This window comes from Halichoerus grypus, chromosome 13 (assembly GCF_964656455.1).
Source record: "Halichoerus grypus chromosome 13, mHalGry1.hap1.1, whole genome shotgun sequence".
Classification (NCBI taxonomy): domain Eukaryota; kingdom Metazoa; phylum Chordata; class Mammalia; order Carnivora; family Phocidae; genus Halichoerus; species Halichoerus grypus.
In genome coordinates this window covers 94,677,177-94,691,603 of record NC_135724.1, presented here as the reverse complement: position 1 = coordinate 94,691,603, position 14,427 = coordinate 94,677,177, and the positions used below count along the sequence as shown (strand labels likewise).

Genomic DNA, 14,427 nt, shown 5'->3' with positions numbered 1-14,427 from the left:
GAAGAGGACCTCACCGAAGACACGAGAGCGGCCCATGACGGCGCTCGCTGAGACACCCACGTGTCCTCAACAGGCCTCACCGTGGTGGGGACCAAGCTCCCCTCCAAACATCCCGCACGCCATGCCGTTTCCCACGCTCCGACAGCACACGCGATACTAGGAACCCCTCCCCTGCTATTTCCGAGCCAGGGCTTGTCTCCCTCAGGCCAACTGCAGATGCAGACCCCGTGTCAGCCGAAGGCCGCCCAGCACCAGGCAATTCCAAAACGCAGGATGAGCACATGGAAAGCAACCTCCCGGAACCACGGTAGCTGCGACGCGTGTGGAACCGACGTCGGGCGGACACGTACCTTCCAGGAGTCTCCGTCGAGCGCCTTGAGGATGAGGGAGGCAGAGCGGTACTGCAGTGGCCCTGCCGTGTAGGACGACTCCGGGAGCCGGGGCTCCACCAGCCCAGGGTGGTTACAGATCCTCTGCAGCCGCAGCAAGATGCTCAGCACGTCCACAAAGTGCCCGCTCTTCAGCGCCTCCTGCGTTCTGCTCTCAGGAAGAAACACCAGCACTGCCATTGGCGTGTGTACCGTGTGCGCTGCTGAGTCCAGAACACACAACTGCCTCGCTCTCCCCGGTTCTGCTTAGTAACAAGTTCCCTCACAACACTCAGGTCCCAACTGCTCTCCACGTGGCTCTGACTCTCCGAGTCACTCACTGTCCCCCCGAAACAGGCTGGGGGGCCAGGGAGCCAGGAGTGGGGGTCAGATGGGCACGCAGCTCTCCCTCCGAGCTTCCCCTTCCAGCGGAGGACGACACTCGACGTGGACAGCAGTGACAGATTTCCGCCCCACGGTGCAGAGTGCCGTGGAGCGGGGGAGGGCACCAGGGCGAGAGCACCTGACCCAGGGGAATGAAAGGGCCCTCAGGTGGGACGCCAGCCCCGGCCCTGCAGCCATGAAGAAGGCAGACACACAGGCTAACCGCGTGCGGACCAGGACCACGCAGGAAACACAGTCTAAGCAGAGACCTCCAGGGTCTCCAGGTGAGGAGGAGGGCACAGTGTCCCCAGCAGGTTAGGGAAAGGAGCCATGCAGCACAGGATGGGAGGCAGGCTGATCCACAGAGACCCGGGGGCAGAGGCGGTGGGATGGAGGGACAGGCGGTGGCAGAGAGAACGGCCAGCCTTCCAAGGGAGCAGCAGGGTGACGGGTTACTGTGCTCCAGGACAGGACAGTCTGGAGAGCAAGGGCTCTGGGGACGCCCTGGTGAGAGCAGGTCTGCAACGCTCCAGGGACAGCCCCAGCAGCCATGGGAGAGTGTGGGCCACTCGGGAGCGCGGCGGTAGGCAGGCTGTGCCGGAAGCCAGCAGAAGCCCACACAGGCAGCTCTCAGCCCCGGCACAGGGGCTAAGCGGGAGGGAGATGCGCACACAGGCCGCAGGCTCGGCTCTGGAGAGCGGGGTGGGGGGGAGGAGGGTATCTAAAGTCACACCTGTCCGCACAAGGACACGCTTCCGAACAAAAGACTGAAGCACAAGTGAGACCCAGGACCCCGAGAGAAGCCCCGGAGGAGAAGAGGCTCACACAGCAGGTCTGCGGGGCCCCCAGGAGGGAGGGGGAGACGAGGTCTGCCGAGAAGAGGGTGCACCTCCCGACGGCAGGAACATGAGACGCGGCCACCACACAGTGACCAAAGTGAAGCTCAGAGCCCCCTCGAAGACCCCAGACCATCACATCAACATGCAGCGAGAGATACCCGTCATCAGGAGCTAACGTGAGCTCAGAAGAGATGAGCTCAACACTTCCCGTTCGACTTGACAGGTTCAGGGGAAAAGAGGCCCAGAGACACAAGGAGGGACAGTCACTTCCTGCTGCTCCATCGGGAGCAGAAGCCACACGACAGCCTAGGTGTGCGGTCACCAGCACCCCACATCCACAGGCAGGACTGACGTCGGCACCCGCCCGCTCCCAAGGCAAGCCCAGCATGCCCATGGCCCAGCCCTGAAGAGCGACGGCCCGGAGATCCTGAGAATGCCGTCTGCTCCTGGTGAAGGAACGCCAAGGGGAGCCCGACGGATGAGCACGGGGCTCCTTCCGCAGGAGAGCAGCGCCCTCCACCGACCCGGCCCTTCCTAACCTCCAGCCAGCATCCGGACGGGGAGCTGCCCGACAGCCTGCCCTGCCCACGCTGCAGGCTGCTCGCACCACACGCGGGCCCGGCCCGGCGCGGAGGGCTCCGCAGATCCTACTGCCCGCGGAAACACTCGGCCACCGCGGCGCCACTGATGCCATTTCTCAGGGACCGAGACACCGAACCAGGGAGTAAGAATGCACACTTAGGTTCTGTCCTAAAATTCTCCAAACCTAACCCAAAAAAACCAACGTGAAGGGCAAAACCAACGCAGACACGGTCCCAACGATGTTACGAGTGTGAGGTTGCGATGCCCAGGGGGGGATGGCGCCCAGGGGGCCCAGCAAGGCCAGCACGTGCAGCCTCAGGGCAGCCACCCCGGGAGGAGAGACCCAGCCACTCAGGCGGCATGTGCGGCCTGCGTGAGCCCCGACTGAAACACCACGAGCCTCACCCATGAATTCAGGGAGCGGGCTGGGAGCCAGGCCGGTGCTGGGTCAGGGGCAGGGGCAGAGCCCTGGGAAGGCGGGCAGGCTCACGGAGCCCGGGCGAGCGCAGGTTCCAGACGCCGTCCCCGCAGAGGGCCGGGCGAGGGCAGAGGCCCAGCGCCCCCAGCCGGGCAGGACCCGCAGGCGCGAAGCCGGCTTACCCGGGCTGCAGGATCACGTCCTCGTACAAGGCCTTCTGCCGACTCGACAGGCGGCATTTCAGCACGTGCTCGTACTTCTTCGTCAGCTGCTTCTCCACGTCTCTCTTAGTCCTCCTCAAGATAAAGGGCTGTGTCACCTGAGAAGAACACCAGCGTGCGTCGTCCCCTTTCCCAGACGACGTCGCCACACCCAGCCCGCGGCCGCCGCCCGCACGTACCCGGTGCAGCCGGATGACCACTTTGTGGTAGTAGTCCTGGTTCTCGTCGTTCGGGGCCTTCAGGGGCAGGTGCAGGTAGGGCCTGGAGATGCCGGGGATGAGGAAGTGCACCATGGTCCAGAGCTCCAGGAAGGTGTTGTGCAGGGGCGCGTCGATCAGGAGCAGGCGCTGCTGGCTGCGGGAGAGCGAGAGGCGACAGCGCCCATGGCACCCCGGGAAGCTGGCCACAGGCGCGCTTCCCGTGCAGACATTCAAGGACAGGAACGACGGGCTCACAGGGCCTCCGGGAAGGCGCCTGCGGCCCCCGGGCACTGAGCGACCACACGCACCCCTCCGCCAGCCACACCCAGGACCCCGAGCGGGGCGTGCGGGTCAGACCTCCTCAGGGAGAACACGGCCTCCCAGTGCCTCTCGGTCATGCCGCGGACACGCTGCATCTCGTCGATGACCAGGCAGCGCCACCGCACGCGCGTGAAGGCCGCGTAGCCCCGGAAGAACTGCTTGTAGGGCGCGAGGCACACGTTGAAGCTGTGGGGCTCCGTCCACTCCTGCAGCACAGACCAGGCTTCACCTGCGGCAGCCCCCTCCGCACAGCCCGCCGCCGCTTACCCTGCGCCGCCCCGACCGCGCATCGGACGGCAGAGCTCGTGTGCTCAGGACCCTGTCCTGCAGGGAGTCTACGGCGCTCGTGAACACAAACCGAGAAGCTGCTCTGGGGCATGAGCTGTGGTTTCTGGAGAACAGGTCACCAGAGCGTCACGAAGGGGAACCAGCTTTCATGGGATGCAACCCGAGCAAGGAAACTACTGAGACGGGGCCGACAGGCAGGAGCACCCGCGCTGCAACACACCGCTCTGCGAGCTTCTCAGAAACAGGGAAACAGAAACTACATCCCAAGGTACTCGCTTCTCCAGTAACTACTACTCAACACAACAGTCTAACAAGGAGGCAAACGTTTATCTTCAATGGAAAACCGTGGCCTCTGGTACACTTTCACTCAGAATCTGGTGCTGGACAGAACCGGGCGGGAAGAAGAAACCCCGGCCGGCCCTGCTCCCGTGGCCGGCCTGCGCGTCACCCGTAGGCCTGCGGGGTGTTCCCGTGGGAGGCACCTCACGAGACCCCAGCTCAGAACTCGGGGCACACCGCAAGTTCCCGTCCACGCCTGTGGCGCTCACTGGGCCTACGGGGGGGAGGGATGGCTCCGGAAGGAAAGCGGCCACGGCCGGGCGTGGGAGGAGCGCCGTGCACGGGGCTCTCCTCGCAGGGCAGGCCGTGCTTTCAAGGGGCTCCAAACCTAGGAACGCCCTGAAGGCCCAGTGTCTCACCAACCAGGGGTTTGTGACAAGTACACAAATAAACACATCTCGACATTCTGAAATCTGTCTTCCATACGGAAAAGATCACTCCTGTCCAGTTTTATTTCACGTTTAAGATAAAATACCTGTCTCTTGGCTTTCAGTTCTCTGTGGCTGCCAACATATAAGAGGGTTTTGAGCCCAGGGCACCAACGCTTCAGCTCGAGCTCCCATTTGAGGATGTTACAGCCTCTCACGACCACAAGATGAGGGCCCCAGTTACCTACAAAGGAGAGAAAAGACAGAACTTTCCTCTTTAACCAAAACCACCTGACAAGTCCGGACAACCGGCGCTATGCTGACCAGAGACGTGTGGCAGGTACACACGGGAAGGCCCCAGGCATGACGCAGAGGCGTCCTCCTCCCTACCACGCAACCACCAGAGCTGCGGCCGAGGGGCGGAGGCCTGACACACGGGTGGTGCTCAACAAAGAGCCGCTGAGGGGACGGAAGAAAGTGAGCATTTACTCAAACGCACAGTGAATCCCACAGTGAGCTCAGGGAAGAACGCGCATCTATGAGAACAGTGCCCAGAAAGCGAAGGAAGCACGCCGACTGGGCGTTCGGACCCGGCCTGGAGCCCCCCAGGGCGGCCGCCAAGTGAGGCACGTTGGCTCAGTCTCCAGTCAGAACACACCCAAACCACCCCAAAGTGGACAGTTTCAACTTCAGTATTCCAAAAAACAATGTTTCAAATTGTTAGAATACACACAAGACAAATCTCCACTTCAGTGCTGTAAATGAGATGGACACCACGTTGAGACAGAGATGGCAGACTTGGAAAGGCCACATGCAGGACACGCGGCCGTGGCCAGTCCCGCTCGCGCGCAGAGCACGGCCTCCTGGGCTTACAGAAGAACCACCCAGGAGGGACGTGAACAAGGATGTAAACAGATGCAAGAGGACAAAAACTCTTTAGCAGGCGCACACCATGAGAAGAGAGATGCAAATCAACCCCAGATGCCCTTCCCACCCCCCAAGGAGAACCACGATTTTTTAAAAACCAGCATTTAGAACATCGTTCCACGTCTGGTTTTCTGCAAGGCCCCTTATCCCTGACACTGCCGGGGCCCAGCATGGGCCTCCTGAGGGAGGGGCTCTGCTCTGCTCACAGCCTCACCCTCGTGCCCAGGCCGGTGCCTGGGGCAGCACGGGCACCAGGCGGTACCTAGACTTGGAGGGACTTACACATTCACTTGTTCAACTGATGAACTAAGAGCCCCTGTTTTTGGAAGTGTAGGCTGCTTCCAATTTCTTACTATTCTAAACACAGTAATGGACAATTTTTCCACCTAAACAATAAGACAGTAAGGCCAGGTGGTAGTTTGAAGTAACTGTACCTATTAAAACAGATTTTAAAGTGCTACTCTGAAAATTTCATGACACTGGGCCAGAAAACAGAAACAAATTAATGCAAGAAAATCAGGAGCCGTGATGTCAATCCATTTGTATTTAAAAACTGAGGAGGCGCCTGGGTGGCTCAGTCGTTAAGCGTCTGCCTTCGGCTCAGGTCATGATCCCAGGGTCCTGGAATCAAGCCCCGCATCGGGCTCCCTGCTCCGCGGAGAGTCTGCTTCTCCCTCTGCCTGCCCACTCATGCTCTCTCTTGCTCAAATAAAATCTTTAAAAAAAAAAAAAAAAAAGTAAAAGAAAATAAAAACTGAGATTGATGAAGCTTTTCACACAGAGGGCAAAAGGAGGCGCTGCTAGCTAGTGATGGTGGGGGAAAGGCGCAGCAAGCCAGGGGAGAGGGAGGAAGAAGCTTCCCCGGGTCGGGGGCGGGGGGGCACTCATCACCCTCTGCACACCCCATCTCATAGGTCTGCTGAATGTCGGGGGTTTCCATGAGGCCCGTGGCAGGATGCCACCTCCCTAATTTAAAGAGTCCCCTCCTGGCTTGTGAAACTCCACAAAGGGGAAGAGAACGTGTATGCTCTTCTGGTCGGCTATCCAGGAGCCCACTCAGCCTGCATCTGGAACACTCCCTTTGCAAGAGAAACACTACAGCTGACCCATGAACAACATGAGTATGAACCACACGGGGCAACGCAAGCCCCCGCAGATTTTTTTCAATATGTACAGTACTGTATGTTCTCTTCCTTGTGATATTCCTAATGACATTTTCTTTACCCTGACTTTATTGTAAGAACATGCTACATAATACATAGAACATACAAAATACATATTAGTCACCTGTCTGTGTTATCAGGACGGTTTCTGGTCAACAGTTAACTATCAGTAGTTAAGCTACGGGCAAGGCACAAGTTATACGTGGACTGTTATCTGCGTGGGAGGTCAGTGCCCACGACCACCACGTTGTTCCAGGGTCGCCTGCATATAAGACCTGTCCTGTGTTAGGGACACAAGCACACGCCCTTCTACAACCCTCAAAGGCACAGAGCAGGAAACAAGGCAGGCACCTGGCCCACAGACAGAGGAGGGCATGTGCGGGGGCAGATCCCTGAACATGCCAATACAGAGGCCACGGGGCCTGAACCAATGTCACGTGAGCTAAGAGTCCAGGGGTGGACAGCCCGTTGCAGGGGAGACAGGCACTCTGTGTCTGCTGCGGTCCAGCTGCCGGGCCCGAGCAAGGTCCAGACAGCACCCCCTGAGGAACCCCAGCAGTGGGGCAGAAGTGCTGTGGGTGGTGGAGCCCGGCCGGGAGGCAAGGGGTGCACGTCACTGCTGCACGGGGAAGGCTGACACGTGGCCAAAGCTGCTCGGCACACAGGTGTTGGCTGGCAGGGGACACTGGAGTCACACAGCCCAGTCACAGCCTGGTGGGCCTCACAGTGTGCTGGATTTTGAGTAACAGTGAGTTGCTCGATCTAGTGTTAACTGCCAACAAGTTTTTCACTTGTTCATGCAATGAGTATTCCTGAGCTCTGTTCTCCTGGGTCTTGCACCAGAGCACAGGGCAAAGGAGCAAAAAGAAAGGCCACTTCCCACCCTCACACCAGATGCACTGCCAAGAGGCAGTCTTAGCAAGTACGTACTCCTCAGAAAGACAAGCTCTTACCTTCATTGCAAGCTAGGTGGGCAAAAAAAGCAATGATCTGTACTGTTTTACCAAGCCCAGCTTCATCTGCCAATATGCCATTGAGGTTCTTCCGGTAGAGTTTGGCCAGCCAGTCCAGGCCAATCTTCTGGTAATCTCTGAGCGCACCGTACAACAGAGATGGGGCATTCAATTTCACCTGCAGCAACACACGGGCCAAATACACACTTCTCAAAATAATCATCCGAAATTTTTCTGCAACGCGAAGTCAAATCAGTCAAATGGTGAGCCTACTAGAGCACCACAGAAAAGATCTAGAGATGAAAGAAGCAGCAAGGCCAGTATTCGCTTTTCCTGACTACTTCTGCAGCTGGGACAGAGCTATGGGCAAGTACCAAGCCTTTGCTCAGCCTCACAAAGACACCGCCCCCCATGCGGCAGCTCGGTGCCTCACCGTGGGGCTGACCCGGGCACTGCCCTTGGGCAGGACAGCTTCGGCCACAGCGGTCACCTCCGCGATGTCCTTTGTATGAGGGTTCCCAATAGTCATTCTCTCTGCAGCTTTGAACTGGTCCATGATGAACAGCGATTCTATGAGAACCACGTCCTTCCGGCTCTCTCGATCACCCGGGGCGTCTTCCACATCTGTGAACAAGAGAAAAACAGATTTGCAGTGGCTGCAACAGTTTTATGAGCCTACTTATCATTTATGAAAAAAAATAAAAGGGAAAAAGTTGACAGAGTCCAAATATTTCAAATGGAGTATTTTCCTTTTGTTTTGTTTTTAATCCACTTTATATACCTAAGAATACTCCCCAGATCAATATAAACTCCCACGAAACCATCCCACATAGGAGCATTCTGGAAAGCCCTCAGGTGAAGATGGAGAAGCTGTAGCGAACCAGGAGCTGCTATCGCCTGTAGACGTAGGGGCATCTAAGGGCTTAGTGACCACCCCTCCAACACCAGGGAAGGGGAAAGTCACAGGCGTCTCTAAGGACCAGGAAGCAAGGAGGCCACCAGCCCATCCTCTGGCCCTGCCAGCCCCTAGCTTCTCTGCTCACAGGAACCTGTGTCTAATGATCAGAACAAGTGGAATGAAAACAAGGAAAAATAGACTTTTTTTGGTGTGTATTTGTTTAGATCATCTAATCAAAGTAAAATAAACTCCTCAAAACTAGCCCATTAAACAAACATAGCCTACGCTGAATATATATAATAAAAATCTACGTCTGTACAACAATGACTTTTATAAATGTGGAGAAAAATATTTCTACATCGTTTACAAGTCGAGTACTCTTACAATTGTGCCAAATTAATAAATGAAAATAAAAAGCACAGAATTTAACCAAACCCTAGCAATACAAAATTACACGTTAAACGTACTTGCATATTTTTATTTCATTTTATTTACTTTTTGTTTTTTTAAGTAGGGTCCACGCCGAGCATGGAGCCCAACGTGGGTTCCATCTCACAACCCTGAGATCAAGACCTGAGCTGAGATCAAGAGTCAGACGCTCAACCTACTGAGCCACCCAGGTGCCCCCACATAATCGCTCGCATATTTTTCTTCCTTCAGACTAAAAGGAAATGAAGGTGACTTAAATCCTGTTGTAAGAACACCCTTCCTCTGCGTATTTTGGCTTTTGCTTTATGGGTGAGTTCTTGAAAGATGTCAACACAGACCTTCTTCTTCACTCGCCTCCTCACTGTCAGGCTTAGGTTGCGGCCACTGGAAACTGGGCAGAAAAGCTCCTTCGTACAATTTCATCAAATCGATTAGGGGCAATTCAGCTGGAAAGGATCGCGGGAAGAAAGGGGGTTAGCTCACACCAGAGCGGCAACCAGCTGGGAAGAAAACAAAGCTGCAGCCCTCCTGCAGTTAGTTTTTTCCAAAAGTAACTATTGCCCGTTACTGATACTGGGTCTAAGGCACTTTCTTTATAAATATGAGAATCTTGGACATGGCATGAAAAAACTCAATTTTTACTCATAAAAGAATTTTTAAGATTTCTAAAATAATCTCATAAATGAAAAGTAAAAGCTATAACCTCATAAATATAATAATAAAAACACCATCAACGGGAAATAATTGGTAATACGAAAAAGAGAAAACATCAAATAAAAGTCAAACAAAAATAAAGCAAAAAAATGCTGTAAAAAGCATGTAAAAAGGTTGCGATCCCTTCTGCAGAAAGAGCTTGCCCGAACAGACTCCCAGCCGGGCTCCTCCGTTTCCGCCCACGGACTCCGACTCGCTGGAGGCCCACACTGTCCTTGGAAAGCCGCAGCAGCAAGAACACAAAGAGGGCCCCGAGGAGGCCCCGAGGAGCGCCGGAGCCGTGGAGGGAACAGCCGCGCAGGAGGAGGGGCTCCCTTCCAGAGCACAAACATGCGGGGCGCCCGCAGCAGAACGTCTAAATCCATCGCTCCCTGCAAGGAGCGCAGCAAGAGGGCCCCGGTTAGACAGGCAGAGCGGCTCTCCGGAGGCCGAGAGGCCACGCCCACGGGGGGTGAGCTCCCTGGGAGCTGCACTCCCAAACTCAGCAAACACACCACTCACTACAACTTTGAAACAAAGCACCTAGATATTAACCTCACAAAAAAATACACAATCATAAAATGTCCCTGGAGGCTCTTGAAGGCGACCTGCGCGAACGGACGGACAGGTACGCTGCGATCAGGGACAGAAAAGCTCAGCTTCGTCAATATGCACGTGTCGGCTATCACCCTGACTCCAGGCCACCAGTCCCCATGGATGTCCATCTGAAACTGGATGAGCGGATCCTGAGGCGGACCGGGAAGAGACCCGAGGCAGCCAAGGACGTCCTGAGAAGACTAAGGTGCAAGGACCCCCTAGCCAGCTCTCGGGAACGACCACGGAGCCCAAGGACACGCGGGCGGACCGGCCGCACCACAGAGCTCGGGAAAGAGCCTACGCTCCACAAACTTGCCTGCCATCTGAGCTGGCCGGGACCAGGTGGGGCAAAGACCGGCCTTTCAAATGGTGCCAGGACGACTGGGATCCGTTTTGGAGAAAGAAAAAGAAAAGAAAAAAAATTGCACTCTTATTCCACACAAGAGACAAAAGCTTATTCTTGATGGATCGGAGACATCGATATGCGAGTAAAATAAAAAATCTGTGGACAAACAGGAAAACCACCTCATGATCTTGAGGTAAAAAGGGATTTTTTAAAATAAGACTGATAAATCCAACTACGCTAAAATTAAGAACGCCTGTTCCCCAGAAGGCCACACAAAGAGACTGGAAACACACAGCATGCGCCGGGAGGGGGCCACTGTGATGCATGTGACCACAGAGAAGCCCCCTGTGGGACACACAACCCACGCCTGCAAGCTGACGTGGAAAAGACAGACCGTAACGAAAAAGAGGCGCCCACGACCAGATGGCACACCTCGTCACCTCTCAGAGAGGCGCCGCCCGCAGGCACGCGGAGACGCCGTGTCCCCTCACCGGGTGGGCAGCAGCGCCCCGACGTGGGGGGCTTGGAGCGAGCCCTGCAGCCTGGCCAGCCTGGCCCAGCGGACCGCGTGTGCGCCGACCCAGCCCTCTGCTCCGGCACACGCATGCGTCCGCGGGCATTGGCCACAGGAACGCTCCCGCCGCACTGAGGGCGCAACAGGGGACAACCCGAAAGCCCAGCAGCAGCCCAAGACGGAGTCTGTGACACGCTCACATCTGGAACGCAGCTCAGCAGTGAGGGCTGGCGAAGCCGCAGCGACTACCGCCGGACGAAGCTCGGGGCCAGGAGAGCCGAGGGAAGGAGCGGCAAGGCCAGGGCGCGATGCCGTTTAGATGCCGTGTCCCCGGGCGAGCCCAGCGGCACGCCGGGCCGTGCTAAGTGGCAGGCAGCCAGAGCGGAAACGAGCCACCAGGGCAGGTCACCGGCTAGCACGCGGCGCTCACGCACTCTGTCCTGCACTGCCGGTGTGGCCCTGACACCAGCGCTCGAGGACTGTATCGGGTTTTTAGATGTCACACGTTCTTGTGTGCACACTCGCTTCCTAAGAGCATCTCCAGTGAGACGCTCATAGCCTACCTTCTTTGGCTAAGTTGGACAGCTCTGCCTGGTGGTCCACGGCCCCCTCGTTAGCTTCTTCCTCCTCTATGGTCTCCTCCTCGTCTTCCACTGAAACGGTCACCACCAGACGTCAGGGACACAGACCTCACTGCGCCTTCTCAACTGCTCATGAAACACTACCAGGCTCCAGACTGACTTGCACAGCTACGAGAGAGCTCAACGAGACCTTTTTGTTTCTCCGGTTAAATTTGGAAGTGCGGGTGTACTAAGTGAGCAGGGTGTGAAACACAGCCTGGCTCTTCCTTACACGACGGACCTACTCCAGCAGAACACGGAGTGATGTCAAATTTCTCATCCACCTGCTGACCCCACAGCAGAAAAACCCAGGAGCAGGCTGTCCGGGGTCACGAGGACTTAGTCATCGCCCACGTCAGGGGCCCCAGCCACCTGCTCGGCATGCCGTTCCCTCAGCTTGGCTCCCGTCCTGTGCAACCACCACCTCAAACTAGGTTGGCCCCGCACCCCGTACCTCACCTCCAGCAGAGACGTGGCTCTGGGTGAGAAGAACCCACCGGCAACCTACGGCAGAGCCAGCCCAGCTACGGCCTGCCCCCCATCTGAGCACAAGCGCTTGCCCCCGGGGGCCCTGCCACCAGACTACGCCTTTTCTCCTGCCTGCCTCCACCCTTCCCTGCTGACTCCTCCACGCAAACAAAATGTCCACGAGCGGCCCTGTGCTCTCCCTCCTCCACAGTCTGGCTCGTTTCTGCAGACCCCCTCCCAAACCCCAAGGCGCCTGGCCCCCGACGACACAAGTCACTGGGCCAGCAGGCACCGTGACAGCATGGAGCAAGCACTGGGCCTGAGTCTCAGAGAGCCCGCCCTGCAGACGGCAAGAGAGTACCAGGAGACAGACCTTCGTCATCAGTCAGAGACGTGCTAGCTTTCCTCTTCCTTCCAGACAACCCCGACTCCTGAAACAGAGAACAAAACTCGCAAACACAGAAGGGGAAACCAAAGCAGAAACGTCTACTTCACACGCTCCCGGGAAGGCAGTGGCGAGCCCGGGACAAACACGCCAGCCCCCACTGCCACCAGGTACAGGAGAGGCGCTGGGCAGCGGGCAGGTGGGACTACGTCCAGTCACCATGTCTTCCCTTGTCCCCAGATCAACACCCTATGGGAGCCTAACACTAAGAACCAAGCTTCTTCCCCAGAGTAAACCGACTCTGTAACGGAGGAGAACGCTACGGACGACGTACACGCTTCTCCAGACAAAGAAAGGGACCCTGCTTTATCAGGCACCGTGTCTTCGCCACGGTTTCCCTCTTACCTAGTACAGTAGTCCTCAACTTACCAGGAAAGCTTCTGGCAACGCATCAAGCCCCTTAGGCCTCGACTCTTTTCCTAGAGACAAGGAACATGATTCAGTTTCACCGGAGCTCCTGTGTAGGCCGCGCCCCACGGGCACCTCCTCACGGGAGGAAGACAGCAAGCGTGAGCTCCGCCTCCTCCCCTCTGGGAACCGGGGCGGCAACACACCGCCAGCCCCGAGCCTACAGGGTTCTCTGGCAGCTCTCCACACGTCTCTGATCTGGAGAGGGACCGGGGAGCTAACTGGCAACGTGCGTCTTCTACGCGCTCTACAACCTCCCGGGTGTGTGCGTCTGGGCACAGCCCACCACTCCGCCCCCACCCCCTCACCAACAGACTGAGACACCCCATGCCCCCCGCCCCACGACAGCCGCTCCCGCGGTGCCTGGCACGCATCACGGTGTCCGGTGATGGGGAGGTGCTGCCGAGGCTGTGCTCCGACCACCGAAGTGCCCCACGGGGGGCAGACGCCTGCGGGAGTTCATCTCAGCGTCCGGCACTGGCCACAGGGGACAGGAGCCCCAGTCCCGAGACGGCCCCAGAGCCGATCAGAGAGCCTGGGGTGCCGACTCGTGCCAGCAAACCTCAGCGAGCTGAGGCACACAGCTTGAGCAGCTGCGCGGGGGAGCGTGGCGTCGGGCAGAGCACGAGCCCGGTGGGGCGAGCAAGAGCCCCGGTGCCACCCCCGGGTAGCTGCGGGCAAGCAGGGAGGCCAAAGAGCCGTCGGGAACACGAAGGCTTTTAAAAACGTATCCCACCTCTCCTGGGAACCTTCTGTAAGGTTAAGGCCTTTTTCCTTTTCTCTTCCAGTTCTACTTGTAGTTTTATCTCCACAACCTGAGTACAAAGAGTGGAATAAAGACGTCACTGAGGATGGACGTCACGGACAACGTCACTTCAAGTCACTTCAGATGAAACTCTCGGTTTGGCAGGTAGTCAGGTGTGCAGCCACGTGCCACCCGAGTCCCACGGGGGCTGGGCGGGGGGGCATGCTCTGCACCAGGACACGCGCGGCAGGAAACCAGCCGCCCTCTGTGCCTAGCGCTCACACCGAAGGAAACACTGGACGGCCCCTCGCCAACCACACGGAGCTCGCAGCCACGCGCGCAAACACGAGCACAGAAGGACCTCGGGCACACGCGCCTCTCCCAGCTGCCGCCGCGGGCGCGACCTGCCTGGGCTAGCGCGTCTCTCGGCCAGGCACGGGCAGAAGGCACAGCCTAGGTTTTCAGGACCCCGTGCAAATTCCAGGATTTACCTGTTCAATATTTGACCAAAAACACTCGATTTCTCTGGCGGTTGAGGCAGCGATTCGTCTCAGTCGGTTCTGCTCCTCTTTCCTTCCCCTCTCCTCACGAAGCTTCTTTTCCTCGTGGTGGCGCACCGCGGTCCTGATGAGCTAGTGAACCAAAGGCCGGGCTTGGCACCGCGCTGCGGCAGGCGGACGCAAGTGCGCGATGCGCAGGGGCTGCACCTTCGTCGGCCTGGCGGGCGCAGGACACACACCAGCACCAACACCCGGCTTGACTTTCTACAAACGGTTATTTTACCAAATACACTTATTCTTCTCCAAAGAGTATACCATACTGTGTTACAACTGTCTCTCCTCGTTTGACGTATGATTAACACCTTTTCGTCAAGCAGAGTAGCTCCTTCAACA

At 57.3% G+C, this 14,427-nt stretch overlaps 1 protein-coding gene across 17 annotated transcripts in view; it reads right to left on the bottom strand.

Annotated features, from left to right (window-relative positions):
- Window positions 1-14,427, bottom strand: part of EP400 (E1A binding protein p400) — a 96,813-nt gene that overhangs the window by 49,883 nt on the left and 32,503 nt on the right. For all 17 annotated transcript variants that reach the window (XM_036108755.2, XM_036108754.2, XM_078061153.1 and 14 more), the window contains 13 exons: window positions 14,026-14,166; window positions 13,526-13,604; window positions 12,751-12,800; window positions 12,310-12,367; window positions 11,412-11,501; window positions 9,037-9,144; window positions 7,805-7,995; window positions 7,372-7,549; window positions 4,436-4,572; window positions 3,370-3,539; window positions 2,992-3,166; window positions 2,774-2,910; window positions 351-537 (listed from right to left, as the gene is read on the bottom strand). In XM_036108755.2, coding sequence (XP_035964648.2) covers window positions 351-537; window positions 2,774-2,910; window positions 2,992-3,166; window positions 3,370-3,539; window positions 4,436-4,572; window positions 7,372-7,549; window positions 7,805-7,995; window positions 9,037-9,144; window positions 11,412-11,501; window positions 12,310-12,367; window positions 12,751-12,800; window positions 13,526-13,604; window positions 14,026-14,166 — 1,701 coding nt within the window. The remainder of the gene's footprint in view (window positions 1-350; window positions 538-2,773; window positions 2,911-2,991; window positions 3,167-3,369; window positions 3,540-4,435; window positions 4,573-7,371; window positions 7,550-7,804; window positions 7,996-9,036; window positions 9,145-11,411; window positions 11,502-12,309; window positions 12,368-12,750; window positions 12,801-13,525; window positions 13,605-14,025; window positions 14,167-14,427) is intronic.